General features: G+C 57.9%; 5 protein-coding genes and 1 long non-coding RNA gene across 11 annotated transcripts in view; 2 read left to right on the forward strand and 4 right to left on the reverse strand.

Moving 5' to 3' along the window:
• Positions 1-906: 906 nt before the first annotated feature.
• LOC121352384 (potassium voltage-gated channel subfamily V member 2-like) lies at positions 907-5,348 on the reverse strand. Its single transcript, XM_041465283.1, has 2 exons — positions 3,176-5,348; positions 907-1,789 (listed from the first exon to the last, which is right to left on the reverse strand). Exons 1-2 carry the CDS (start codon positions 4,424-4,426, stop codon positions 1,523-1,525), a joined length of 1,518 nt encoding a protein of 505 aa, XP_041321217.1. The 5' UTR covers positions 4,427-5,348; the 3' UTR covers positions 907-1,522.
• An 886-nt stretch (positions 5,349-6,234) lies between these two features.
• On the reverse strand, positions 6,235-10,711 carry CD320 (CD320 molecule). 3 transcript variants are annotated; one of them, XM_041465285.1, is made up of 5 exons: positions 10,106-10,294; positions 9,713-9,922; positions 8,758-8,829; positions 8,256-8,404; positions 6,235-7,611 (listed from the first exon to the last, which is right to left on the reverse strand). In XM_041465285.1, the coding sequence occupies exons 1-4, from the start codon at positions 10,188-10,190 to the stop codon at positions 8,259-8,261; spliced, it is 513 nt and encodes a 170-aa protein (XP_041321219.1). In that variant the 5' UTR covers positions 10,191-10,294; the 3' UTR covers positions 6,235-7,611; positions 8,256-8,258. The 3 variants fall into 3 exon arrangements, 2 of the variants coding, with proteins under 2 accessions (XP_041321219.1, XP_041321218.1); XM_041465284.1 differs by having other exon boundaries at positions 6,235-7,927; positions 10,106-10,290; XR_005954923.1 differs by lacking the exon at positions 6,235-7,611 and adding an exon at positions 8,930-9,126 and having other exon boundaries at positions 8,338-8,404; positions 10,106-10,711.
• Positions 10,712-10,853: 142 nt separating this feature from the next.
• On the reverse strand, positions 10,854-12,442 carry NDUFA7 (NADH:ubiquinone oxidoreductase subunit A7). Its single transcript, XM_041465286.1, has 4 exons — positions 12,324-12,442; positions 12,150-12,199; positions 11,907-12,056; positions 10,854-11,088 (listed from the first exon to the last, which is right to left on the reverse strand). The coding sequence occupies exons 1-4, from the start codon at positions 12,372-12,374 to the stop codon at positions 10,992-10,994; spliced, it is 348 nt and encodes a 115-aa protein (XP_041321220.1). The 5' UTR covers positions 12,375-12,442; the 3' UTR covers positions 10,854-10,991.
• A 2-nt stretch (positions 12,443-12,444) lies between these two features.
• RPS28 (ribosomal protein S28) lies at positions 12,445-12,994 on the forward strand. Its single transcript, XM_041465287.1, has 3 exons — positions 12,445-12,545; positions 12,621-12,668; positions 12,743-12,994. The coding sequence occupies exons 1-3, from the start codon at positions 12,507-12,509 to the stop codon at positions 12,863-12,865; spliced, it is 210 nt and encodes a 69-aa protein (XP_041321221.1). The 5' UTR covers positions 12,445-12,506; the 3' UTR covers positions 12,866-12,994.
• A 1,578-nt stretch (positions 12,995-14,572) lies between these two features.
• Positions 14,573-21,540, reverse strand: KANK3 (KN motif and ankyrin repeat domains 3). Of its 4 annotated transcripts, none has more exons than XM_041465281.1 (10): positions 21,364-21,540; positions 19,352-21,088; positions 18,729-18,828; positions 18,391-18,588; positions 17,811-17,898; positions 17,256-17,475; positions 16,784-16,926; positions 16,339-16,539; positions 16,162-16,254; positions 14,573-15,977 (listed from the first exon to the last, which is right to left on the reverse strand). In XM_041465281.1, exons 1-10 carry the CDS (start codon positions 21,398-21,400, stop codon positions 15,924-15,926), a joined length of 2,871 nt encoding a protein of 956 aa, XP_041321215.1. In that variant the 5' UTR covers positions 21,401-21,540; the 3' UTR covers positions 14,573-15,923. The 4 variants fall into 4 exon arrangements, with proteins under 4 accessions (XP_041321215.1, XP_041321214.1, XP_041321213.1 ...); XM_041465280.1 differs by having other exon boundaries at positions 14,573-15,980; XM_041465279.1 differs by having other exon boundaries at positions 16,156-16,254.
• Positions 21,541-21,918: 378 nt separating this feature from the next.
• The window catches only part of LOC121352388, a 9,982-nt gene continuing 6,495 nt past the window's right edge, over positions 21,919-25,405 (forward strand). The window contains exon 1 of the long non-coding RNA XR_005954924.1: positions 21,919-24,963. This is a non-coding gene — a long non-coding RNA (uncharacterized LOC121352388). The remainder of the gene's footprint in view (positions 24,964-25,405) is intronic.

Below are 25,405 nucleotides of genomic sequence, written 5' to 3' on the forward strand. Positions count from 1 at the left end.
TGGCATTATACCAGCCACTGGGAAGAAAATGAACTCTATTGCAGCTGAAACCAGGACAGTGGGGCAGGAGAGCTCTGGGGGAAGATGGTAAGAGGACACTGCTGTGTCTAGAGAGGATGTTCCTCATGGAAGAGAAAGGGGGTGGAAACCAGAGCTGCCCAAGGCTGTGGGGTCAGGTGTACAGAGGGTGGGTGTCAATGAGGGTTACTGGGGAGTGGGTATAGGTGGCACCCCTCACATCTGGTGGCACAGCTCCCTTGTCCCCTGCCATCCAGCTCTCAGTAGGAGTGTGGCTGTCCCTGCCAGAGCACTCAGCTCCTCCAAGTCTCTTTCCAAGTTTCCAACATCAGCAGCTTGGCCACAGTCCCAGGCTGACACCAGGAGTCCCCTGGCACCACTGCATCTCCAGCTCACAAGAGAGTGAATTGCACCCTGGCCTGGCTGGCACCAGTTTCTTCCCCCTGCTCACCTGGAAGCAGCACCAGCAGCTCTTGGCCCTTCCCCATGCCAACCCTTTCCACAGCCTGAGGTCCCTCTCTCCATCTTACTCAAGGGAAGGGTATATCCCTTCAGGAGGCTCTTTCACTGGACATGGTCCCACATTGGAGGACAAATCCTTGCCCTGTGCCCCCCCAGACATGTTTCCCACTGCCTCCCATGATGTGAACACAGGCCAGAGCCAACAGGTGTGTCCTGATCATATGCATGTCCCAGCTCCAGTTCCAATGCACCCAGGCCCAGGTACCTCATTCCAAAACTAATGCATGGACAGGCTTGTCTGCATCTCTGAGAGCCCTGTCCTTGCACTGATGGACTTGTGAGCCCTGGGGAGATGTCCTCTCCTCACTCCAAATGATGAGCAGCTTACTGAATCACACACAGTGGCTGGACAAGAATCCATGACAATGAAGGTTGGGCCTGGTTTATTAAATCCTGTTCCTGGGGGTGCTCTGGCTACAAGCTCTGTATGCCTATAGTGCCTGTGGGTCCCATCACAGCAGCACCCCAAGTCAGGACCAAACTCCAGGGCAGTGGGAAGAAGAGCAGATTTGGCTGGAAGGATGCATGGCTGTAAGCTTTTCCTCTGGGCCTTCACCCAAATCCCCAAACTGGACTAGGCCTGGGCTGCTTGGCTGGGAGGGAGTCATGGGGCCCTGGGCAGTGGGAGCCTGGGTGTGTCCCACTCAGCGGGAAACGGAGCAGCACCTGTACGAGTCACACTGGGCTACCTGCCTCACACAGGTGACAGTCCAGTCCCATCCCTCACTCCCCGTGATGTCAGGGTGCCCCTTGCCTCAGCCCATGGCAGACAAACATCCTGCCCTGGCCGTACAGCCCTGACTGACCGCTCTGCAGGACAGCATTGTCCGGCACGCAGCAGTGAGAGAGGTCCCAGCTGGGAGCAACCCCTGTGCAGCAGCAGAGCCCCAGCACTGCCCATAGCTTGGAGCCTCCCCGGGGGACAGGACCTACTGGGAGGATGGCCAGGACAGGGGATGTCTGGGCGGTGGGGAGCCTGTGGTCAGTGGTAATAGTGGGGGTCAGCTCTCCAGCACTCTGAGAACTTCTGCAGGACTCGCTTCTTCAGGCGGATCCTCCTGGAAAGCTGAAGTGACTGGCTCATCTCATGGGCCTTCAGCTTGGCATAGTAGTCAGAAAATTTGTTGTAGAGGATGGAAATGGGCATTCCATTGAGGATGATGCCGAAGGAGATGCAGACAAATGCCACCATCCTGCCGAGTATTGTGTCAGGCACAGTGTCTCCATAGCCCACAGTGGAGAGGCTGACCTGTGCAGGGACAGAAAAGGATAAAATCCTATGGGAAGAAGCCCAGCAGACCTCACCAGCCGGTGCAGGAACTCACTCCCTCCCGCCCCTCTGTGGAGCCGCCTGCTCCCTGTGACCAGTGCCAGACCCTGACCCCGATGGCTGCCATCTGAGCTGTCCCCTCTCCAGAACCTGCACGGCCAGGGCTCCACTGCCCAGGCTGCGCCCAGCAGGCCTGGACAGACGAAGGAAAGGGCTGGCTGAACCCAGGAAACACAGATCAGAGGCCAGACTCTGCTCCCTCACTGCTTTTGTGTGTGTCTCTTCAAAGGCAGCTGGATACCCCTGAGCTGAGCCTTCCCCAGCAGTCAGCATCTGCAGGAGCTTCCTCCCCCCTCAGAGCCGTGGCTCCAGAGCTTCCTGGCTGTGAGCTGCCTGGCCCCAGACAAACAAAGCTTCCTGGAGCCTCCCTCCAGGGGAAACAGAAGCATTGCCTGGGAATGAACCATGTTTAGTACATGCGGAGCAGGGCTATGGTGAGATCTGAGGCCAGAGAGTTTTGGGCTTGGCAGGGAGCTGTGCTCTCAGGGAAAGGCTCAGCCTAGGATGTTGAAATGCTTGAACCTGGTGATGTTGCTGAGTGATTTTACCCTTCCTTGAGGAGGGATGAATTTGAAGCAGATAACCTTCAGTGGCAAAAGGGGATTACAAAAGCAGAAGTGATCTGTGGGATCATTTAATCTGTAAATCAAAATGTCCTCATAACCTGTGGCTCTCAAGTGCTTAACTGCTCCCCATCTCGGAGGTAATGCCAGGTTTACTATAGTGCTCAGCTCTGCAGAGCTGCCGGCTCCTGGCACAAGCAGGGCAGCAAACGGGCAGCACAGCCCAGTCTGTGTCCACTCTCATGACACGGGCTGAGGCACAGTGTGACTGTGGGTGCCACATGCAGCCACAGTCACACTGTGGCTATGGGCTCCCCATCTCAGACCCACAAGCTCTTGTGCCCCTCAAGCTCAGCAGGGCTGCAGTGCTGTCCAGGCCTTAGGCTGTCCAGGGTGGCTGTCCCCATACCCACAGGCTGCAGCCACTCAGCACGTGGGTCCCATGACAGATGAAGCTGAGTCACATCCCCCTTGTTCAACTCAGGCCTGGAGGCTCCCAAGCCACCACCTCTGTCCCCCCATCCCACCCCAGCATCAGCTTTTGAGCCTCTGAGCTCAGTCCAAACCTCTGACTTCTTTTCTCAGAGCACACAGGGCACTCCCACCATTACTGAGCTGGTGGGAAGGCTGGGCCCTTTCTGCCTCCTGCCCAGCAGCAGTGGTGAATGCCCTGAGCACTGGGGCAGCCCCTACCCAAGGAGCCTCCCCCACCCCCCTCCGCAAGATGCTGCTCACAGCTTACCGCTGCCCACCACCACGCGCAGGGGATACTGGTGAAGTCAGTGCCAGGGACATCATGTTCCACCGAGTGTATGAGAGCAGAGAAGGTGAAGACCCCCATGGCAATGAAGAGGAGAAGGCAGCAAACCTGCTGATAGCACTGGCGCATGGTGAAGCTGAAGGCCCGGAGGCCAGTGGAGTGACGTGCCAGCTTGAGGATGCGGAAGATCCTCATGAGCTTGATGAGCTTGAGGACTTTGCCCAGCTTGCTCACATTCTCCACCTTGTGCAGCTCCTCATGGTATTGCATGTCTCCATCATCCAGATTTTCAAAGAGGATCTGGATATAAAAAGGCAGGATGGCCACCAGGTCTATAGCATTAAACGCTGCTCGCAGAAAGTTCTTGAAGCTGGAGGAGGATATGAGCCGCATGAGGTATTCACAGGTGAAGAAGATGGCACAGATCATCTCCATCTGCTCCATCCACATTTTCCCTGTCTTGTTTTTCATCTCCTCCACTGTGCTCAGTGTCATGCCCACAATGGAGATAAGCACAAAGAAGCTCGACATGACAGCAATGATCTTGGCCGGGACAGAAGAGTACGGGTTCTCAATGAGGTTCCAGACCATCTTCCGAAATCGACCCAGAAACTTGCCTTCAAACTGTGTCTCTGAAGCCAGGGGCTCCAGTTCTGCCTCCAGCTCCTTCTCTATTTTCAGGTACTCACTGAGTTCATCTCGCTTTTCCTCTAACAGGATCCGGCAGCAGCGTTGGGAGTATTTCAAATGGATTCCCCAGTACTCAATTTCCTCCACAAAGTTACTGGGGCACATCTCGTCCATCACCCACAGGACCCCACTGCGGTAGAAGTGGAAGATGTAGTGGAAAATTGAAGGATCTCTATCAAAGAAGTACTCATTCTTCTGCACCAAGTAGTCATCACAGAGCTGCAGCTTCTTCATGGGGTCTGTATAGAGCGCCAGCTTCCCAAGCCGGGTGATGGGATACTGGGCCAGTACCTTGTAAGCTATCTGGAACAATTTGCCACCCACATTAATGTTGAGCAGATACTTGTTCCTTTGGATGGGAGTCTGGCTCTTCTCCTGGTTACTATCTGCCACGTTCTGCATGGAGTTCCATTGCCTTATCAGGCTATCCTGTGCAAATGGGATGTAGGACTCCTCCTCCTCCAGGGTCCGGCAGCGGCCCCGGTGATCCCCTATCTTCAGGCTGGCCGAGAGACTCGCGCGCCTGGTCCACTGCTGCCTCATGGTGCCCAGCCTTCCAAAGTGGTGACTCCTGTTATGGGCCACAGGACAGCAGCTCTGGCTTCATGGGAATGCTCCCACTGGCCACATGCTGACTGGGACGAATGCTGCAAGCTTGGGGCAGCGGAGTGGCCGCCCGAGGGGCACAGCTGTGTCCCAGTGCCACGTGGCACCTGCCGGGGTCCCAAAGCCGATTGCTGATCAGATTGAGGTTTGCATCGTAGCAGTCGGAGGCGGCCAAGTGCCCGCTCCTTAAGACACTAATGAGATTAAGGCACTAGTCCTTTATGTAAGGAACTATTTCTAGCTCTGCACTTCTCTTTTGCCTTATTCTGTTCTTATTAGCTGTTTGCATTTGCTGGATGCTGTTTCCTGGAAGGACATCCATGACAGCAAACTGGAAAGAGCACAAACCTGCCTCAATTTACCCTCTGTTGATGGGACAGGAAGGTGCAGACATGCAGGATTTGTACTGGCTTTGTATCCCCACACCAGATGCTGCTCTTGGCACCAGCCCTTCGTTAAAGGCTAATACAGCTGCCCCGGCTGTCAGCTGTCACAGCCAGGGAAGGGAGATGGTCATGACCTCTCAGCTCATCCCTCAAGTCCCACAGTGCAGATTTAGAGGGGATGAGGTGAAGGCATCACCTCCACCTCCACAGTGTCTGAGAAGATCCTCTGAGGGACAAGCTGCCCCTGTGCCCCTGTCCTGTGCTGTCACATCAGCCTTCAGCCCCATGACGCAGCCAGGCAGGGACAGGAACAGGGAACAGGACACTGGAAATGCAAGTAGGCAGTAAAAGTTCCTCTGAAGTATTGGAACTGAAAAGAAGAAAATAATCCTTTGAATCTGGAAGTAAAAGGGGAACCAAAATTAAACAGGCTGATCTTTGACATCTTATCCTGGAACATGATCCTACTTCAACATGTAAAATGTCACATTGATCTCCATGAACTGGTCTAATTAAATACAGAGACATAGATAGAGCACAAAGATGCTCCTGGCCTGAAAAGCAGCTCAGGCTCCACTACAATTGAAGTCTCTGAGCCTGGGGATTAGAACAACAGCACTGGACAGAGGAAGGGAAATTGCTGTCAGCAACACAGTCCCGAGTTTCGGCACAAGATCCATAAAATGTGTTTCTTTCAATCCTGAAGCACTCAGCTCAGGGAGCAGAAAGCAAAACCTGCAATGTCTTGTGAGTTTGCCTCAGGGCCTCACTCCCCACTGCACGGGGGAAGCACTCTGCCTTTTAGCACAGAACAGCCGGGCTCAGCTTGGCAGGTGCAGCTCAGAGCATGATCTGGGACCGGCTGCTGACAGCTGACCTCGGCCACATGGCCCTGCCAGCACCAGTGCTTCAGCTGGCCCCAGCTCAGCCCTGTCCTGCCAGGACTCCTGGAGCCCTTCCCACCCCGCAATGCTCCCCACTTCGTGCTCTGCTCTGGCAAAGAAGGGACAAGTTCAGGCATTTTTTTCACCTTGCTTTTGGCTGAGCTCCCCACTTGTCCACGGTTCAGCAGTGGCAGCAGAGGTGCTACTGTGGCATCTGTTCCTCCTGTCCCCACCCTTTCTGTTTGCTTTGTTCCTGTATTTAATTTTCTCTGCTACACCTGGTGTGTGCTGGAGTTGCATCTGTCCCAGGCAGGCACAGCAGCACTGACTTCCCCACAGCGCCCCATGCCAGCCCACCCACCCCAAGTCCTCTTTCCCAGGATGTGACAATCCAAAGGTCATGCAGCCCCTGGCCTCCCAAATGCAGAATCCATGCAAATGCACATATCCAGGAAAATAAGAACTCCAGAACTTGTTAATTTCACATTCTTTATTATTCTGTGTCAGTCACCACAGCTATCTCTCTGTCCCTATGGAAACAGAAGGTTGTGTGTGCCCTTGCAAATGACTCCTTGGTACTAAAAATAGCAGCCCTGGAATAACTCAGGACTCCATACCACATATAGAAGTTTCTCCCATGGAGTACGGCAGCACTCGCATGCTATCCAGGAGCAGAAGACTCCTACTCCAAGGCTGATGACTGGCGTCTGCTTGGCAAGCCAAGTTCCCACCTTCAAGGCACAAGAGGTCAGCAGCGAAGGCAGCAGCTTGGCGCACTTAGTGATCATTTGTGCAAGGTGCACGTGGCCAACGCCGGACCAGAGGCACTGGGCACTAATCTGCCCTTGCACAGTCAGTTCTGAGAGGTACACAGCACTCAGTCCTTGGGTCAGATGCTGTCTGTGTGGCACGTGGAGCCCTGGCCAAAGACATGACTTATTTCCAGGGACACCTGCACTAGACCAAGACGCTCAGAGCCCTGTCCAGCTTGGTCCCAGGGATGAGGCAGTCGCAGCTGCTCTGGGCAACCTGAGCCAGGGCCTCACCATAAAACCCTCCTTCGTGTCCTACCTAAGCCCACTCTCTGTCAGTTTGGAATTGTTGCCCCTTGTCCTTACAGGCCTTGGTGAAAAGCCTCTCTCCATCTTTCCTACAATCCCCCTTCAGACATGGACAAGACACAACAAGGCTCCCTGCAGCCATCTCTCGTCCAGGGTTTGCCCTAACAAAAGTGCAGGACCTTATCAAACTTCATGAGGTTCCTGTGGGCCTCAAGGTCCCTCTGGATGACATCCCCCTCCCCAGCTGCACTCCTCAGCCTGGTCTCATCCTCAGACTGGCTGAGGGTCCACCTGATCTCACTCTACACACTGATGAAAACATGGAGTAGCGTTGGTCCCAGTACGGACCCTCGAGGGACACCACTCATGTCAGAACAGTTTTAAGGACGACGCCATTAAGAGTGTTAAGAGCAGCCCCATGCAGCATTCAGCATTGGGGTGGGCAGAGCAGGTCTGCCAAGCATGGAGATGTTGTGGAAGGGAGTGTGAGAGGAGCTGCCAGCCCAGGGCCGAGGAGCTCCTTGCCCCACGTGGGCTCAGGTGACAGCACAGCAAAGCCAGAGCAGCTGTCACCCCCACAGTGGCACTGTCAGTAAAAGCCTCCCATGCATGGGACTGAGCAGCATCAAACAGTAGTGCAAACATGGAGTATTTGTCTGACCTGTGCAGCCAGTGAGTGCCTTTGGAAATAGGTGAGAAAGCTCCTGTTCCCTGACAAAATCCAGGGGGAAGAATGGGACACATGAAAAAAGGGTCTCGGCTGGAAGTGGAAGGAGACAGTTGAACAGCACCTGGCATTTCAAGGAGAAAAACATCTTCGAGTCCAAGGCCACAGTGGTGGTCATCAGCAGTAACGACTGTCATGCAGAACAATGAAGACATTTCTACCCTCGGGGAGGGCTGATGTACAGCGCCAGGGAAGGTCCTGTGCTATTTCTGGAGCCAAGGTAGTCCTACAATCTAAGACCCATTTACAAAGGGAGCATCCTCTTGGTATTCCAGTGTAACAACCCAGATTTGAGAGCTGATGTCCAATTCAGTCAGGCTCTGTGGTGAGCAGGAGACAGACCAGGCTAGTCTCACCTTATCACCTTGGGATAAGGATCCCTGTTACAAAGCCAGAAAAACACCTGGTTATTGACAGTCCCTTAGGAAGAAACCTAGTTTGACTTCAGTTTATGCAAAGTGGAGGAAAAAGTCCCACACCAGAAGACCAGTATCTCAGCAGGACTGCTCCATGTCCTTGACAGCAGAGAGGAAAGAGGAGAATTCTGCTGCTGCAGGGCAGACCGAAACCCCGCGCACCTGGTTGGCAAGCATCAGGAAAGCTGGGAAAACCTACCCCCAAAGGGGAAAGCTCTAGAAGCCAGAAACACAAGGCAAGAACGAATTTCTCTCTCAGGCACTTGGAGCACACAGGATGCAAAACACTTACCCTTCAGGGCAAGGAGCCTTTCTGGCCCTTGCCAGGCATCAGCTGTTCCCTGGATGCTTTTTCAAGACTGGAGGTGTCAGATCTGCGTTTTGCTTTGGACAGACACCATACAGCAACAGAACTTGCCACTACCAGGATAATCAGGAGCCCTAGAGAGGAGAGTGCACAAGCAGAAACCTACTCACTGCCCTGGTCTTGGGACAGGGCACTGCTGCTCAATACCATGAGCCAACAAGCAGAGAGGAGCAGTGTCCCTCGAGGGCAAGGGACAGACAGAGAGGAGGTGAGCTAGTCCCAGATTGCATGGAATGGCCTTTCCAAGGACAAAACACCCCAGGCAGAGCAATAATTAAGCTGTGGTGTCAGGCCTCCCTAAGTCCTCCCAGTACAGTAAAAGCAGCTCCTGATAGTGGTCTGGAATTAACCCCATCAGGGATACTCAATTTATAGCCCAAGGTAGGTAGGTTCAAGACCATGTGCAGCACTCTTGAGTCTCACATACCTGCAACAATCAAGATCCATGTGTAACCTTGACTCCTCGATGGCACAGAGACCTCAGATGTAGCTGAAGGCTCTGTGAGGAAAGAGAAACAAGTCCATGAGGCTTCCAACTCACTTTATGGTCAGCACTCAAAGCAGTCTTCAATCTACACCTGGCTGAGTTCCCAGCTCACCTCAAGAGCACCAAAAGGCCTTTTTCAATTTAAGCAAAACCTTATCTGCTGCTACTGGAGGAAAAACGTTCTACTGGAAATGCATAACAGGGAAATGTGGGAAATTTCCCAGCTGAAGCTGGAACTGCAGCACCCCAGCCGGTCCTCGTGGCACTGAGAAGCCACAGGTGCAACCAAAATGCAGCTCTTCCCTTCACCTGTCAATTGAACGGGTGCAGACATCAAACCCAAACCCAAACTCTCGCACCTGCAGTAATCCCCCTCCTCTCCACACCCTCGGAAACCCCTGGGTCAGGGAAGCCAGAAGCACCTTCCCAAGCACCCCAGACAGCCAGTGGGTCTGACAAAGGATGCCCCAGGGCTCTGGTACCGGCAGTACTGGGGTGCAGACACAGCCAGACACAAGCCCAGACACTGTGTCTGCAGCTCCTGGCCGGCCCTGATGGCCCAGACTTCCTCCTCATCCTCTTCCCTTCAGCCTGCCCATTCCCCAGAGATCAGAGGAGCTCGGGAGGTGGACAGGTTCCAGTGTCTTTTTGAAGCAGCTGCTGGGAATTGCATGTTCTGGAAGAAGGAAGGATGTACTTCAAAGGCCCTTCCCGAGGGAGCCCTGAGGGGCGTCATTGCCGTTCCAAAGGAAGCTGAAGGTGCGCGTCCCCCACAGCGCTTCCTCCACCCACAGTGACCCGCGGTGACCGCAGCTGCCCGGATCGGCCAGAGACGGCGGGGAACAAAGGCTTCGGTCCGGCTTGCCGCCCCCACCCGCACCCCGGGGCCCCGTACCTGCGCTGCCGGTGGGCGGCACCGCCGAGCTCCTCGGCGGAGTCACCGCGAGGCCGCCGGGACTCGGCTCCGCCGCGGTCGCGGTTCCGCAGCTCCACTCGTCCTCACCGTCCTCACAGTCGGGGTGGCCGTCGCAGCGCCAGTCCTGGGGGAAGCAGAGGCCGTCGGGCGCGCACTGGAACTGGTCCGGGCGGCAGCTGGACGGGGCGGCTGCGGGGAACGGGAGCGTGAGGGGAGGCGGGGGGGGGGGGGCCCAGCGGGGAGAGCCCCCCCCGCGCCCCTCAACGAGGAGACCCCCGCGCGCGGGGCGCACGAGGGCTCCAACCAATGAGAGCGAAGGGCGTGCGCGGGGAACCAATGGGCGCCGCCCGCCCGGCCGCTCCCCCAGCTCACCGTTGCCTGCGGGGAGCGGCAGCACCGGCAGCGCCAGCAGCAGCAGCACCGGGAGCCCTGGCGGCAGCAGTCGCGGCCCGGCCATGCCGCGGGCCCGCACCGGAGGGACTCGCTAGGGTCGCCGCGCCGCTACAAACGCAGAGTGTGCAGGAAAAGCGCGTGCGCTCAACCCCGACTTCCACCAATGGGGCTCTCGTGGGGGCGGGGCGCGGGCTCTCAACCCCGACTTCCACCAATGGGGTGCTCGTGGGGGCGGGGCGCGGGCGCGCGCCCTTGAGAAAGCCCCTCCCACCTCCCGTGCCCTTCGGGGCGGGCCCCGTAGGTCACGTGACGAGGCGGGCCCGCCCATGGCGAGCGGCGCTCCCGCAGCCGCGGCCCCGGCCCCGCACCGTGCCCGTGCCAGCGACAGCCGGGCCCTCCCGCAGGCCCCTGGAAACACTCCGCACCGCGGTGCGCAGTGACCTGCTGTCCCCGCGGAGGGCTGGGCAGCGCTCTGCCGGACCCGGCAGGACAGCGGCACTGGCCGTGGGGGCGACTGCCGAGGCTGCTGAACTTTTCCCACAGAACCTGGTCCCGGGGGGAGCCATGTGAGCGAGGCTGTGCTTTACTCAGCTCTGCTCTTCACTGACTGACTACAGCTTACAAATGCCCCTGTCCTGTGCCACTATTCCAACCAACCAAATACACTGGTATTAAACAGCAGTAACTTGAATAAATCAAATAAAATACACAAAATGGGGGGTAGTAATCACAGCTGTATATACATTTATTAATCAGACATCAGCACCCTCCAGCAGCCTGGAGCCACATCTAGCACAGCCTCCTCCACATCAGAGCAGCTCTGGAACCATGTGTGCCCATCACACAGCCTCAGCTCGCTCCCTGCTCACAAGTAGGGCTCGTCCCTGGAAATTTCCCACTTCCTAAGTGGTGGTCCTGGTGTCACTGGTTTCTTCCCTGTTGTTGTCACTGCAGTGCCTGAACTGGGGTAGAGAAAGGAAGAAAGAGAAGAGGCTTTAGCAACACTCTGGAAATCACACTTGAATTTCATCAGAAGTCCAAGCTGCAAAGTAGTGCTGGAGGTGTTTGTTAATCAAAAGTCCCAGAATGGTTTGGATTGAGTGGGACTTTAACGCCCACCTCGCTCTAGCCCCTGCCACAAGCAGTGACACCTTCCACCATCCCAAGTGGCTCCAAGTTCCATTCAGCCTTGAACACTTCCAGGGATGGGGCAGACACAGCTGCTCTGGGCACCCTGTGCCAGGGCCTGCCCACCCTGCCAGGGAACAATTCCTGCCCAAGATCCCATCCAGCCCTGCCCTCTGGCAGTGGCAGCCATTCCCTGGGTCCTGTCCCTCCAGGCCTTGTCCCCAGTCCCTCTGCAGCTCTCCTGGAGCCCCTTCAGGCCCTGCAAGGGGCTCTGAGCTCTCCCTGGAGCCTTCTCTTGTCCAGGTGAGCACCCCCAGCTCTGCCAGCCTGGCTCCAGAGTAGAGGGGCTCCAGCCCTCGGAGGATCTCTGTGGCTTCCTTTGGACTCGATGCAACGGGTCCCTTCTTGGAGGCCCCAGAGCTGGACACAGGTGATCCAGGTGGGGTATCGCCAAAGCAGAGTGAGTGAACGTCCTCTGCCTCACTTATTTGCAGGAAAATATAGACCCAAATAATCAGTTCCACATTCTTTCGCCAATCTGGATAACTTCCCACTGCCGCTGGGCACGTTCTGTGCTCCTGGTACAAATCAGGAACAAGGCTGACCCCGATCCACGGCGGCAGCGCCGCAGCTCCGCCCGCGTCAGACCTACCTGCGGGCCTGTGCCCCCGCGGGCAGGGTTCTCTGCGCCGCCGCCACCACCACGGGCGGCAGCGACTCCCGGCGCCCGTCCCGGCTGCAGTAATAGTTATCGGCGAGCTTGTGGCTGGGGCCCACCGGGAGCCGCGGCGGCGGCTGGGTCCTAGGCAGAGAACGACCCGAGCGTCAGCGGCGGGGCCGGGGTGGGGGCGGCTCAGCGCCCCGCCCGCCGCGCGGCCCGGCCCGGCCCCGGCACCTCTTAGCGATCTCCTCGTAGCGCAGCTGCAGCTTCGGCTGGAGATCCCGCTGCAAGGCAAGGCCAGAGCAGCTCAGGCGGAGCTGCCGCCCTGCGCCGGAGGCTCCGCGGAGCCGGGGGCGCAGCGCAGCGTCCCGCGGGGCAGAGGAGCCCCGAGCCCGGGGTTGTTCTTACCCCCGCCAGGAAGTTGCGGAGCCGCTGGATCAGACGAGTTGCCGTCGCCATCTTGGCCGCGGTGAAGGGCAGGGGCGCTGGGGTTGCCGGGAGCGCGCGCGCGGAACGCTGGGTCTCGCGAGACTTGGAGCTATATAAGGCCACGCGGGGTTTCACCGCCCCTTTCCGCGCCCCGGAGCCGCCATGGACACGAGCCGCGTGCAGCCCATCAAGCTGGCCAGGGTGGGTACTGGGGCCCGCGCCGGGCCGCGACACCGCGCTGCGACACCGCGCTGACCCTCCGCTCTGTCCCCGCAGGTCACCAAGGTGCTGGGCCGGACCGGCTCTCAGGGGCAGTGCACTCAGGTGAGCGGGCGGGGCCGGGCGGGCGCGGTGCCGCGGGCCGGGCCCGGCTGGGCTGACGCGGGCCCGCCCTGCAGGTGCGTGTGGAGTTCATGGACGACACGAGCCGCTCCATCATCCGCAACGTGAAGGGGCCGGTGCGCGAGGGCGACGTTCTCACCCTGCTGGAGTCGGAGCGCGAGGCCCGGCGGCTGCGCTGAGCTGGACCCGGCCCTCCTGCTGCCGGATCGTCCGTCGGGGATGGAGCCTGGCGCATCTCGTTCGGCCGTGGGGCGCGGGTGGGGAGGAGCGTGACAGCCGGGTCACTGCAATAAAGGGTTTTTCCAGTAGCCCCTTGCCCGGGTTTCACTCATCGAGCGCCACCCGACACCTCTGGTTTGTCTCACACCTGAGCACCTGCCGCTTTCCTCGGGTTCAGTAGCAACATGCCCTGCTTCTTACTGGGGTTACACATGGTGTCTTCATTGTAATATCACTGTTACTGCATCTTTATTGACCTGTCACAACGAAAATAATTGTTTTGATTACAGTAGCCTTAATCCTGACTTTCCTGGTAAGCAATTTTCTGTATGTGATGGTGAAGTGGCACTGGAAACTTACTGGACCTCAGTGGAATTAAAGACAAGTTGAAAGTCAGGCTTGGTACCAGCTTTCAAAGCAACAGCCTGCTGCTTCTGTCTGTCTGTTCTCAGTAAACTGCTCAGTGAATGCTGCCATAAATACACCTACTTGCTGACTTCCCTGGCAGTCACCCACAGAGAGCAAGTGCTTGTCACTCCTGCTGACTACTCCATCTCACTTTCTTTGGATTTCCTTTCCACCACAAAATCACTTAGCAAGATGTGTTGTTTTAGGGTATTACATAAATCAAAAGTAGGGCTGAAAAGTTTAGAATGAGCCTTAAAACTGCTGGTTCAAGGGCAGGTTTTTAAGGATTGGCATTTTTTATCTGCTTATAGAGTGGTCCAGGTTTGTGGTGTGTTTGGGCAGTCAGATCTGTAGCCTCTCATGTATGGTCTCTGATGGGAGTGGGTTTTGTCTACAGGGTCCTGAGCTTGACTGAGGCAGTTCAGTGGCAGGTGTGACTGAGGGTTTGGGTGTCCTAAAGCTGAGCAGAGCACTGCTGGGGCAGATGTGCATTATGTTGGACTGGAGTGGGCACTGAGGATTGTTGTAGGGCTGATGTTAGAGTGTTTGTGGGATTTGTCCTTTCTGCCAGTTTTAGTTGTGCCCTGGGCAGCTCATGGGCAACATGATGTGAGGAGTTTGTGCCATGGAGAAAGCCCTTGTGTTTGTGTTGTTGCTTGATGTAGATTGTGATTCTTTGGGGGTTTCAGTTTCAGAGAATTGGCACAAGGCTGTGCTCCCTGGCTTGTGTGACGCAGCAGAGCTCAGATCTGGTTGTGTGTGCCAGAAGTCCTCTCAGGGTTCAGTTCTGTGGCTGCTGTTCATTCCCCCACAGCTTCATCAGTTACCCAAGAGTGTTTGCTCTGGCCCCTGCCAGCCCTCAGTGCTGGGTGACTTGCTCAGAGTGGCTTAGAGAGCTTTTGGGATCTCCCTGTGGGGTCAGCCTGGTCCCTGTCCACCTGAGGAGGAGGCACTTTGCATCTCCACACTTGGTCCGGTGATTGCCCTGTATGGATGCTGTGTAACATCAGCACCACAGAGAACCAGGGGTGGTGCAGGGCTGCAGAAAGAAATGGGCAAAGACACCCCTGCAGCTGCCTGGGACACTTCAGCAGGAAGAAAACCAGACTGAGGGATGTGGCCAGTGCATAAACTTGCAGTGAATGACTTGGAATGTGGGGTCACCTGCTCAGGTCGGGGGCTGTGCCTCTGCTGCAGCTCTTGCAGGGTTTGTTGTGAGCCAGACAAGAAGGCAAGAGACTGCAGATGTCACAGTAATATTTCAAAATAACTTTAAATTTTATTTATATCTTAAAAATAAACATCAGTATTAAAATACAAGTAAACAGAGTAGTGTATTAGGGAGTGGCAGCAAGCGCTGTATATTAACTCCAGTGCAAAGCTGAGAGCAAGTTTCTGCAGAGGGCTGTGGGGCTCCCCAGCTCAGAGCAGCTCAGGCAGGGGCAGAAGTGGGAAGGGTGGGCCAAGGAGCAGGGATGGGGGGCACAACACACTACCTTTGTGAAGGGCTCAGAGCACAGCTGCATTGCCATGCAATACCATTCTTCCTCCTGGTCCTTGTCCTTACCCTGCTCCTACCCCACACGGTGCTGACACACTTACACAGACACGTTCTCTGACATACATGTTCCCCTTTGCAGCCTCCACGTGTGTGCTCTGAGCTCTTCTGGCCCTTGTGTTTTTTCTTGGTGCTATCTTCAGCTGCTCTCCTCCCTTTTGGGATGGAAAGTGGGCAGAGAGGGACTTTGCTGTAGGCTCTGGCTGTCTGCACAGTCTGTGGGACTGGCTAATTGGGGAAGTGTTTAGGAGGTAATTGGTCTCTGTTCCCTGGGAGAAGGACCTGCTCCCCTTGAGGGTTATAAGATAGGCAGATTTAGTCCCCAAATGCATCCTCAGCCCCTTTTGTCACTTGGCTGCAACCCTGACTGCTCAGAGGTTTTGCTTCCATTGAGCAAATAAAATCCCAAGTGATTTCATGTTGAACTTCATCCCTTGGCCAAGCAATATAATTTTTTTGCTTTGTATGCATGTGCTTGAAAAGAGGAAAAAAATCAGATTTCAGCCAGGAAAGGAAATGCCAGAAAAGAAGGGCAAGTATTTGAGTCTGGAAATAGTCCCAGCCCCTGTCCAAGGCAGCATTCCCTCTCCCATTGCTGTACAGGATGTGCCTGCAGGGCACAGTGTCCCTGCTGGGGCCAGGACCTGTCACGTGCCCTCCTGCCTTCTTCACTGGCACTGCTGCCTTCTCGGAGCTGCCAGAGAGCACAAACCGGGTGCTGTTTCTGCTGAGTTGGTTCTCTGCTGTTCCTCCATGTTGAGGGCTCAGAGGTGGCACAGCTCCGGTGGTCATGGCAGGGAGCAGAGGGGATGGGGTGGCTTCTGCTCCCTGCATGTCCTGCCCCGAAGTCACTTGGCTGCAGTCACTTGGTGGTGAGGTGGCCACGTGTGGGCTGCATCCAGTGAAGGAGGCAGGTGAGGGAGGCCCAGGGATGGTGCTTGTGACAGGACTAAAGCTGCAGAGAGCGGTTTGGCACAGAGAGGTGGCAGGTGAGGGGATGTGAATCACAGCCCAGTGCTGATGGTGGTCCCTGGCTGGATCCCAAGGTCACTCTAATTTGGTTTCTTTGGATTCCCAGGGCTCTTTGTGGCTGTTGGTGAAGTCCCCTGCTGCAAAGAGAATAGTCACCTGAGACCCCTCCAGTGACTCCTGGTCAGGGCTAGCAGGGCTGTTCTGAGCACATGGCACCTGAAATGCTCTGCTCTTGCTCCTGCAACCTGTTCCTGGAGACACTCATCTGTGTCTCAGCCCTTTCCCTCCCCTGGGGAGTGGTGTGGTACTCACGGGTACCTGCGCCTTCGTGCTGTTCAGGTGGGCGTAGAGGAGCGCAGCGATGTCACTGTGACCGGCCTCCAGCGCGATGGCAACAGCATTGTTACCGTCCTAGAAAGCAAGGGAGAGCATGCAGAAAGGGCTTTGGGGACAGGACATAATGTGGGCTGCCCAGGCCCAGTGGCAGAACCTTACACTGTCCACGATGGAGATGTTGCAGGTGGGCTGAGCCAGCAGCAGCTTCACGGTCTCCAGGCGGCCGTGCTCGCAGGCACACATCAGCGCGGTCGAGCCCTCCTCGTCCTGCAGGTTCACATCGGCCCCGCAGGCGAGCAGGGCTTCCACCATCTCCTGCCGGCCGTGGCTGACAGCCAACATCAGCGCCGTCTGGCCAGCCTGCAAGGAAGGGACGCTGCCAGGCTGCCCCCGCTGTGCTACCCACTTGTCCCCACACCACAGGACCACTGCTGAGACAGCCCTGCTGCCAGGCAGGAGGAGCTCCTAAAATGATGCCCTCCCCAAGCACTGGCACCTCCAGGTTTTGGAGTAATTGTCCTGCCCTTGGAAGAGCTGAGTGTGGCTCTGGCATCTGCCTGGGGGTGGGAGGTTCAGGATGTGGTGGTCCTCAGACTGCACCAACCTGGCTGGCCTTGGCGTTGACGTTGCCCATGCTGAAAAGCCTCCTGACCACGTTCATGTCCTCCTCCTGCTCAACGGCTGCCAGTGCTGCCAGCATCAGGGCGGTGTACCCAGCTTTGTTCTGGTGGTCCACATTACAGATCCCTGTGGGAGTGGGCAGAGGGGACTCGGGATGCTGCAGGGCTGGTGGGAGACATGGACCACGCCACGTGCCTGGCTCCCCCTCACAGTCCTGCCCAGGGTGCTGTGAACCTTCCCACAGGCACAGAACTGCTGATGGGTCTCCCCCATGCAATCTGGGTTCCCAAACGGGCTGGGGTGACCCCCACACCTATGAACAGATACAGCCCAGGGCAGCTCTCCTCACCCCTCTGCTGCCAATGCCTTTCCCCTGTGCTGACAGGGCCAGGACATGACCTGGGATACAGTGGGATGGTGGCCAGGGGATGTTTCTGGGGCTGGGGGGCACTGACCCGTATCCAGCAGCAGCCACACAATGTGGAAGTTGGAGTGGGAGACACTGTAGTGCAGGGCTGTGTTGCCATTCCCGTCTGCCAGGTTCACCACGTGGGCCAGGAGAGCCGGTGAGACCTCTGCAAAGGCCAGGAGGTGGTTGGCAACCGTGTCAGGGATGGACGACTTTTGGCTGGACAGACGGAACCACTCCTGAAGGACCAGGCTGCTGCTGGCGAGCTGTGGGCAGAGAGGGGCTGAGCTCCCCTTAAGCCTCTGCATGCCCTCACACCCTGGCACCCACCCCCTGCTGCCAGCCCAGGTGGCAGGGAGCAGAATCCCTGCTCCAGAGGGGGTGGGTGAAGGCAGGACCCTGAACTGCCCAAACCCATGCTGGGCACGGCCTGAGCTGAGTCCACGTGGTTTTTGGAGTTTCTGGACAAAACCTGGAGCAAAGGGCTGTATTTTGAGGGAGGTGCTGAGCCAGGCTTTGCTGGCCCCTCTCTAAGTAGGGCCAGCTCTGGGGGATGTTGGCAGGGGCTGGGCAAGCCATCCCACCCCAGTGCTCCACTCACCACCTCTTTGCTCTTGGCAGCACCTGGGTGGCCCAGGTGGGTCTTGACAATGAGGCAGGCCTCCCTCATCCTGGGGCTCAGCTCGAACCTGTGGAGAGCATGAGGATGTTCCCGGTGTGGGGCTGCACCACCCCACCAAACCTATGAGCTCTGCAGTGCTGTAACTCTCCACAAGGTCCCCAGGGTGCAACCTCCAGCCCGGTGGCTGCACCCTGGCTGCTTCAGCCTCTGCAAACCTCCATAGAACAGAGCCTTATATGGATGTGCTCGGGCATGATTCGCCATTCTTAGGCCACATTTTTTCCTTTTGTTGAAAAATGCTATTGAAGGCTGTTGTTTTTTTTGTCCCACGCTAAACTATCTTCTGCAGCAAAGAAGCATTTGGGGCCTCTCATCCTTTCCTTAGCAGACCCAAGAAACTGGAAGGATTGTTTCCTGATGAATGGTCTCTGCAGCTGAATGGGTTTTTCCCACTGGCAGCACTGAAATTGGGGCAGATGCCCCGAGCTGGCAGGGCCAGTGCCATGGCTCCCAGCTGACCAGGGCCAGGGAGCAGGGAGCCTTCTCCACTGGCACTTACTTTTCCTTCACCTCGGGGGGCTCCAGCAGGGTCACATCAGTCCCCTTGCACTCCAGTCTGGGCTCGCACGTGCCTTCCCCGGCCTCCTCTTCTGAGGTTTCGGTGTCTCCCTGCTCTGAACTGTTGGAGCTGTCGGCCGAAGCCTTCTCAGAGGAGCTGTTGCCTTCTTCCTCCTCCTCACTGGAAGTGCTCTCATACCTGCACAGAGGGAGGATGCTCAGTGGCAACACAGCACCAGTCTGGCCCCCTTCAGGCCCTGCCACTGGCCCTAGCCCAGGACAGGGATGTAGGGGACCAGGACTGGCTCACAGGGGTGGCAGGAGCCCCTGAGCACATACTCTCCGTTCAGCACTCCCACAAACTGCAGGCTCTTCTTGCTGCCCTCTGCCTCACTCCGGGGAGGACCATCCCGTTTCTTCATGATGGACTTCAGGGCTCCTACAGGGAAAGAGATGGATGTCAAGGGCCAGTGAGCAAGAATCATAGAATTTTAGAATCATGGAATGGTCTGGGTTAGAGGAAACCTTACAAACCATCTCATTTCGACTCCACTGCCATGGTCAGGGACACCTTCCCCTAGACCAGCTTGCTCAGAGCTCCACCCAACCTGGCCTCAAACACTTCCAGGGATGGGACATCCACAACTTCTCTAAGTAACCTGTGCCAGGGCATCACCACTTCACAGTAAGGAATTTTTCCAAATATCTAATCTAAACCTACTGTCATTTTGAAACCACTCCCCCTTGTCCTGTCACTACGTGCTCTTGTAAACAGTTACTTCTGGAGCTAGCCAAGCACCCCAAACACACTAGACCCCCGGGCGGGCATGGAAGGGACATGGGCAACTGCTGGAGCATGGGCAGCATTGGCCCTGCAGGCACTGTCCCCAACAAGGCCCTCCTCTCCCTTCCTGCAGGAACATTCCAACCCAGACCCTGGCATCATCCCTGGTGACACTCACCGGCTGCAGGGCTTGGGGCAGCTCCACTGTCCTGTGCTGGGGCTGGGTCCCAGTTGCTGTGTGCTGTCTCCAGCACAGCTGGCCCAGGGCCTTGGCTGTCTGGGCACATCCCCGCCGTTGCTCCTGCACCTGGCGCTGAGGGGCTGCTCGGGCCATCACCCAGGCCAGGCTCCATCACCTCACCCACACCGGGCTCCTTCTCCTCTCCTGCCAGGACAGCGCTGCCCACATCTGTCTGGCTGCCCTTGTCATCGCAGCTGGCAGCTGAATCGGGTCCAACTGCCACGTCCCGCCCGTCAGGGCGGCAGCCCACAGCGACACAGGAGGTTGGGGGACAGCACTCCACACCTGCCTCCACTGTCTTTGGGGGGTCACCAGCTGCCCGGCTCTGTGTTACTACCACAGCCTCCACCAGTGCCTCAGCCACCTGCGGCATGGCCATCACCTCCTTGTCCACCTGCCCGCGGGGCCGGCGGGCGCACACCTCCAGCCGCAGCTCCTCCAGCTCCCGCGTGGCCTCCTGCAGGTGCCCCTCCATCAGGGTGATTACCTCCTTCTGGTGCCCTATCGTCTGCTGCAGCAGCTCCAGCTCCCGCTCTGCCTCAGTGGCCAGCCCCAGCGAGGACTCTATCACCCAGACAGCCACATCCCTGCGTCCCTGTGTGCCACTGTCTGGCGTGTCCCCACTCTCTTGCTGCGACCGGTAGTAGAAGACGGCATCTGTCATGGCCCGATCCTCACCCACTGCTACAGAGCGGCACGGCCTCTCAGCCACCCTGGGGCTCTTGCCTGGCCAAGCCCTGATGTTCCGCTCTGGCACAGCCAGCTTCTCTGTCAGCTTCCTCAGCTCTGCAATTTTGCTCGTTCGCCCCTTCCCTGGCTCTGCTTCACTCTCTGGCCCTGTACGGGGTGCTTCCTCAGCCCCTGCCCCTGCCTCAGAGCCAGAGGGGTGATACAATGCCTCGCCAGGCTCTGCCGACAGCTTCTCCAGCAACTTTGCCTTCTCCCTCTTCAACTCGCAGATCTGCATCTCCAGGAGTGGGATGGTTTTCACCTGCTCCTCCAGGTCCCGGAGCTGTCGCAGGGCTGCAGCCATCTGCTCCCGCACGTGCTGCAGCGGGGCCGTGCCGAGCCCTGCAGCTGGAGTGCTGCGCCCCGAGCTGCCAGGGCTCACCCGGCCCCAGCCTGCCTGGCCCTCGGTGCCCACTGGCACCCAGTGGGGTGGCTGGCCCAGGGCACCCGGCAGGCCAGTGTGGGAGGGACCACCAATATCCTGCAAACGGCCCTGCTCCTGCTCCAGCCTCCTGCTTGTCTCCAGCAAGGTTTTCTCCACCCGAGGGTTTGGCACGAGGCACTTGCGGGTGGGAGGTGGGAGCAGCCGTACAGGCGGCGGTGAGATGGGGTGGGAGGTTGGCTTGCTCGCAGGCTCCAGGGGTGCTCGGCCGTGAGGGGACAGCAGCAACGCAGTCCTGCCCTCCTCGCTGGCCGTGGAGGTGAGGGACTCGGTGGAGGTCCAGGCGCTGGTGTGGCTGCTGGGGCTGCGCAGCGTGCTGGGCGGTGGACGGGACCCTTTCACCCTGCGAGGCAGTGGCACTTTCTTGAGTGTTTGGCCACTTTCAATATCATCAACGTATTTCAGGAAATCAAGGTCCAGCAGGAAGCCGTAAGGGGTTTCCACAGAATACGAGCTCTTCTCTCCATCGTCCTGGTCCCGATACAAGAACGGGCCCCCAAGATCTGCAAGAGAAGAAGGGATGGTTAGTGGAGACAGGATGGCTTTTCTAACTGGGTTATACTGGAATTTACAGCCTGCAGGCCCGTCTCCTCCATGATGTGCGATGTGTCTGTGTCCAGCACCCTCGGTGCCCTAGAGTATCACAGGGCACACAGTCCATGTCAGGGTTGTGCTGGAGTGAGGAACTCCACTGGCATGAGACAGGACAGCTCAGCCCTGCCACCCCCCTTGCACCCCTTCCGCTGTCACTACCTGGTGACAATCCTGGTCTCTTTACCTGGGAGGTTCTGGTTCAGGGGTGCTGGCTGAGCCATCTTCTTCCCAGAATGCTGCTGACCAGAAGACCATCAACCTGCAACGAGACCACGTCCAGCCAAACCCTGTGATCGCAGGGCTGGTGAGCCCCAGGCAGCCACACAGCCCTGAGCCCCACCCGAGGAGAGCCCTGTGGCTGCCCCCTGCCATTTGCCAGGTCCCCTGGCTCCCCCCAGCCCAGGGCTGACATTGGAGCCGGTGGCTGGGCGAGTGTGGTGCTGCCTGTGGCGCCAGGATTGTTTGTACATTTAAGGAATGCTCCACAGCTCAGCTGGGATGGCCGTGCTGCCAGCTCTGAGGGTCACGAGTTGGAGCTTGGCCATACAGTGGGAGCAGGCCAGAAAAAAAGAGAGGCTGAAACCTGTATAGGTGCAATACTCAGTGTGAAGTTTGCTTTGGATAAAGGGAAACAATGCTTTGGCAAAGGCACGTGACTGCAGGGAGCTGCCAGCACCTGTCAGTGCCGGGTGTGATGCCCATTCTTGCCATCCAGGGTGCCCCACAAGGCCTCAGGAATGTCCTGAGGGGCCAATGGCCCCCAGGTGGGACCTGACTGCTTTCCCCTATCCATAATGTGGGATAAGGAAGAGGGGAATGAAATGGGAGCCTGGTTTTCCCAGGAGCCAGGCATGGACACACTGGAGGAGGGCCAAGAGGATACGGCTGTGGTCCAGAAGTGAGCTCATGGCTGGGGGTGCGACCAGCTGTGAGCACTGATCTAGGACCTGCTGCAACATCTGGCAGCATCTGGATGCTGGAGCCCAGGTGTGAAGTGCTCCTGGCAGGAGCAGGATGGGACAACAGCACCTTGGGAGCACCCATTGCTGCTGTGCACAGCACCAGAGTTCCAATGGCTGTGCCCATGGAGCACAGGTGGCCATAGGGCTGAGCAGCTGTTGGTGGGCAAAGCATTTGGCACTGGGCTATTTTCAGAAGAAAGCAGGGGAGGAGAAATGCCACAGAGGAATGGTGGCTTGGGCACAGCCCTTAGGGAAGCTGAGGCTCAGAGCTGCCCAGGGAGCGGCGCAGGATCTGGCCTTGGCTGCACAGAAACACCCACGTCTGCCCCTCAGGCCGATGCTGCAGCCATTCCCCAGCCCTGCAGCCACCAGCCCTCGTTCCCCCTGACCCTGTGGAGCAGAGCAGCTGAGGCAGCACCAGGCCAGGCTTAGGCTGGGCACAGAGTCCAACTGGGCAGAGATAAAACACTTCCCACTAGCCACCAGGACAGATTTTGGGGCTCACCCACTCCTCTGCCTACCCACCGACAGCCAATACACATCCCAAATTCCACCTCCCTTGGAATCATCCCACCTTCGAGCAGGCACCCATTCCACCTCCCTGGTAACGTCCCAGCTCCATGCTGGCATCCACCATTCCCAAGCTGCTGGCTTCATGCCCAGGAGGGTCCACACATCCCCCACCTCCTCTAATCCCTCCCACCCTGGGAAGAGTTTGGCTTCCTCCTCTGCATGGCCCTTGCTGCAGGTAATTAAACAGTACTGGGGCCAGGACAAACTTCCCGCTGGGCTCCACACACGTTGTAAATCAAAAAGGAAGAGAGAGCAACAGGAGCCAGAGCCAGCGGGAGCGTTTCCTCAGGAGGAAGTGGCCGGCAGCTCCCTTCCGCCGCCCAGCCTGGGTATTGTCCTGCCTGGGGACAGGAAAAGCCTCCTCTGCCAAGGCCTGGAGACCTCCCACACCACTCCAGCAGCAAAGGTGCCCTTTGCATCAGCACTGCTCTGGTGTCCCCTCCACTGAGCTGGGGACAGGCTGCTCGTCACCTGCCACCTCCTATGGCCCCTTCAGCCAATGTCTGCAGCTGCATCCCAACTGTGGGGGACATTCTCCCACTGCTTCCAGACCCCATTTCTTTTGGTCTGACAGGGCTGGACCAGAGCACAAGTTTCTGTCTTCACCCAGCCCCAAAAATGATAATGGGACCTGCCAGCTACCAACCATGTTCAAGTGGCCCCACGGACCCCATGGTGTTCAAACCCTCCTCCAAGGAGCAAACATCCCCCAGGCTCCTCGGGCTGTGCAAACTGTCCCTGGGCTAGGGAAGAGGTGTGGGGCTGGATTGGACAAGTGGGGGCAGATGGTCCCAGTGTGCAGCAGGTTGAGTCCCCACACCCATGGTCCAGCCACTGTCAGCACAGCCTGACCTGGCTGCCACAACCATGGCACCACACAGGCAGCCACCCTCCATCTGGGCTGAAGTCTTGCTGGGGCAAATTATACCAGCCACTTTGGTGCCAAAGGCTGATTTTCAGCAGCTTCAGCTCACACCTGTATTTTCCCCTCATGCTGTTGTACCAATGCAAATATGGGAAACTTGGGGCCAAAACTGGCGCTGCTCTGCACAATTACAATCAGAAGTCATGTCAGGAATGAGGGAGGCTGGGCACCTTGGCACAGCCCAGGTACCACCCGGGCCTCCTGCCCCAGCCCCAGCTGCAGGCAGCACCTTGTGACCCCTGGCCTCATGGGACAATTTCCCCTTAGGGTTCCCAAGCTCCTGCACTGGCAGAGGAGAGGTCTGGGAGAGCTGTTCCTAAAGCTTGAGACCTTTGGGCCCTTTTCTTCCCCGGGGCCACAGCTGTAGCAGCCCTCAGCCTGGTTCAACCACCTGCTGCAGCGCAGCCCGAGCCGCTCCACCGGCAGGGCCAGCGCTGGACACAGAGAGGGTTCTCCCTGGCTCTCCTCCTGAGCCAAAATACTGAGGTCATGAGGAATGTGAGAAGAACAGAGTCCAGAGCCGCCCTGGCCAGCACAGCTTGATTTATCTCAGCCAGGCATGCTTCCCTCGTAGCTGAGCAGGCGATAAGCCCTGAAGCTTGGAACTGAGGCTGTTCCAAAGTTAAAGGGAAACCACTGAGCAAGCACACGGCTTCCTCCACTGCCAGCAGCCTGCCAGGATCCCGGCTCCTCACACAGTCAGCTGTCACACGTGCCTGTCACCTGCAGTGTTACCTGCCAGCACTGTGGCTGGGTGCAGCAATAGGTATCCAGGGCTCACGACACCTTCCTGTCCCTGTTCCCTGCTGCAGGGCTGTATGGGAGAGCCTGTGCCTATTTGCCCAGGCCAAAGTGGCCATGCTGTCTATGCTGGAGCTGCTCCTGGAGGAGCTGAATCCAGGTGGGTGAGTGCACAATGCTGACCCAGGGAGAGAAAGGGAAATTATCATCTCAACAGCCTAATTTCAGGGTTGGACTGGAGTTGTCGTCATCGATGACTCGGTTGGCTGGGAGGCCAAAGGGCCGCCCAGGCTCTGCACCCACTCCAGCCCCTCAGGGACCTCCCTGAGCTCACACACAACAGGTGTAGAGTCCACACACAGACTCACCCACGAGGAGATCAGCTCTACCAGCCCGCTCACACCTACAGCACTACAGGCTCCCGACAGCTTCACTAGAGAACATCAACCCCTTTCCTTGCTGCCCAGCAGCACCTTCCAACACCTCCGGATTCCCTCGGGGCTGCATCAGCAGCGACGGCCTGGGCTTGTCCTGCTGTGAGGAGGGGCTCGGATCAAACTAAATTTACACGCGGGAAGCCCAGGTAAGCCGAGGTACACACACAGCACCGTGCACAGCCCCGAGGGGGATCTCCATGTGCACGCAGGAGCACCCCGAGCCCCGAGCACTCCTGTGCCCTCCAGCACCCCAGAGCGGCCTGCAGCAGCCCGGGGTGCCATGTCCCACCACCCGGGGAACCCGCAGCACACCCAGCCTAAAGAGGTCCCCAGGACCCCAGGGAGTCCCCAGAACCCTGAGCCCTGCAGTTCCCCAGCGCCCTGGGAGTCCACCAGCATCCCCAACCTTAGGGGTTCCCGGCACTCCTGGGGGATCCCCAGCGCACCGGGGTTCCAGCAGCACATTCCAGGCACCCGCCCGTCGGGGCGACAGCCCGTCCCCAGCCCAGGGGACCCCGGGGATCCGCCGCCGCCAGCCGGAGCGGGGCAGTTCCAACCCGGCCCCGCTCCCCTCCCGCTCCCGCCGCC

Source organism: Pyrgilauda ruficollis, unplaced genomic scaffold, assembly GCF_017590135.1.
Source record: "Pyrgilauda ruficollis isolate IOZ18807 unplaced genomic scaffold, ASM1759013v1 scaffold188, whole genome shotgun sequence".
Classification (NCBI taxonomy): Eukaryota; Metazoa; Chordata; class Aves; order Passeriformes; family Passeridae; genus Pyrgilauda; species Pyrgilauda ruficollis.

Excerpts from the sequence above, each read along its gene's own strand:
- NDUFA7 (XM_041465286.1), bottom strand. The coding sequence starts at position 12,374 with ATGGCGACGGCAACTCGTCTGATCCAGCGGCTCCGCAACTTCCTGGCG. Across the intron at positions 12,057-12,149 it reads TACGAGGAGATCGCTAAGAG|GACCCAGCCGCCGCCGCGGC; the intron begins GTGCCGGGGCCG and ends TTCTCTGCCTAG. Across the intron at positions 11,089-11,906 it reads GCGGGGGCACAGGCCCGCAG|TTCAGGCACTGCAGTGACAA; the intron begins GTAGGTCTGACG and ends TCTCTACCCCAG.
- CD320 (XM_041465285.1), bottom strand. The coding sequence starts at position 10,190 with ATGGCCGGGCCGCGACTGCTGCCGCCAGGGCTCCCGGTGCTGCTGCTG. Across the intron at positions 9,923-10,105 it reads GCCGCTCCCCGCAGGCAACG|CCGCCCCGTCCAGCTGCCGC; the intron begins GTGAGCTGGGGG and ends CGTTCCCCGCAG. Across the intron at positions 8,405-8,757 it reads ATGGATCTTGATTGTTGCAG|GGCTCCTGATTATCCTGGTA; the intron begins GTATGTGAGACT and ends TCTCCTCTCTAG.
- RPS28 (XM_041465287.1), top strand. The coding sequence starts at position 12,507 with ATGGACACGAGCCGCGTGCAGCCCATCAAGCTGGCCAGG. Across the intron at positions 12,546-12,620 it reads AGCCCATCAAGCTGGCCAGG|GTCACCAAGGTGCTGGGCCG; the intron begins GTGGGTACTGGG and ends CTGTCCCCGCAG. Across the intron at positions 12,669-12,742 it reads CTCAGGGGCAGTGCACTCAG|GTGCGTGTGGAGTTCATGGA; the intron begins GTGAGCGGGCGG and ends CCCGCCCTGCAG.
- KANK3 (XM_041465278.1), bottom strand. The coding sequence starts at position 21,400 with ATGGCTCAGCCAGCACCCCTGAACCAGAACCTCCCAG. Across the intron at positions 18,829-19,351 it reads TGCCCCAAGCCCTGCAGCCG|GAGCCCTGAAGTCCATCATG; the intron begins GTGAGTGTCACC and ends CTTTCCCTGTAG. Across the intron at positions 16,540-16,783 it reads TCAACGCCAAGGCCAGCCAG|GCTGGCCAGACGGCGCTGAT; the intron begins GTTGGTGCAGTC and ends CCTTCCTTGCAG.
- LOC121352384 (XM_041465283.1), bottom strand. The coding sequence starts at position 4,426 with ATGAGGCAGCAGTGGACCAGGCGCGCGAGTCTCTCGGCCAGCCTGAAG. Across the intron at positions 1,790-3,175 it reads GCGCGTGGTGGTGGGCAGCG|GTCAGCCTCTCCACTGTGGG; the intron begins GTAAGCTGTGAG and ends GTCCCTGCACAG.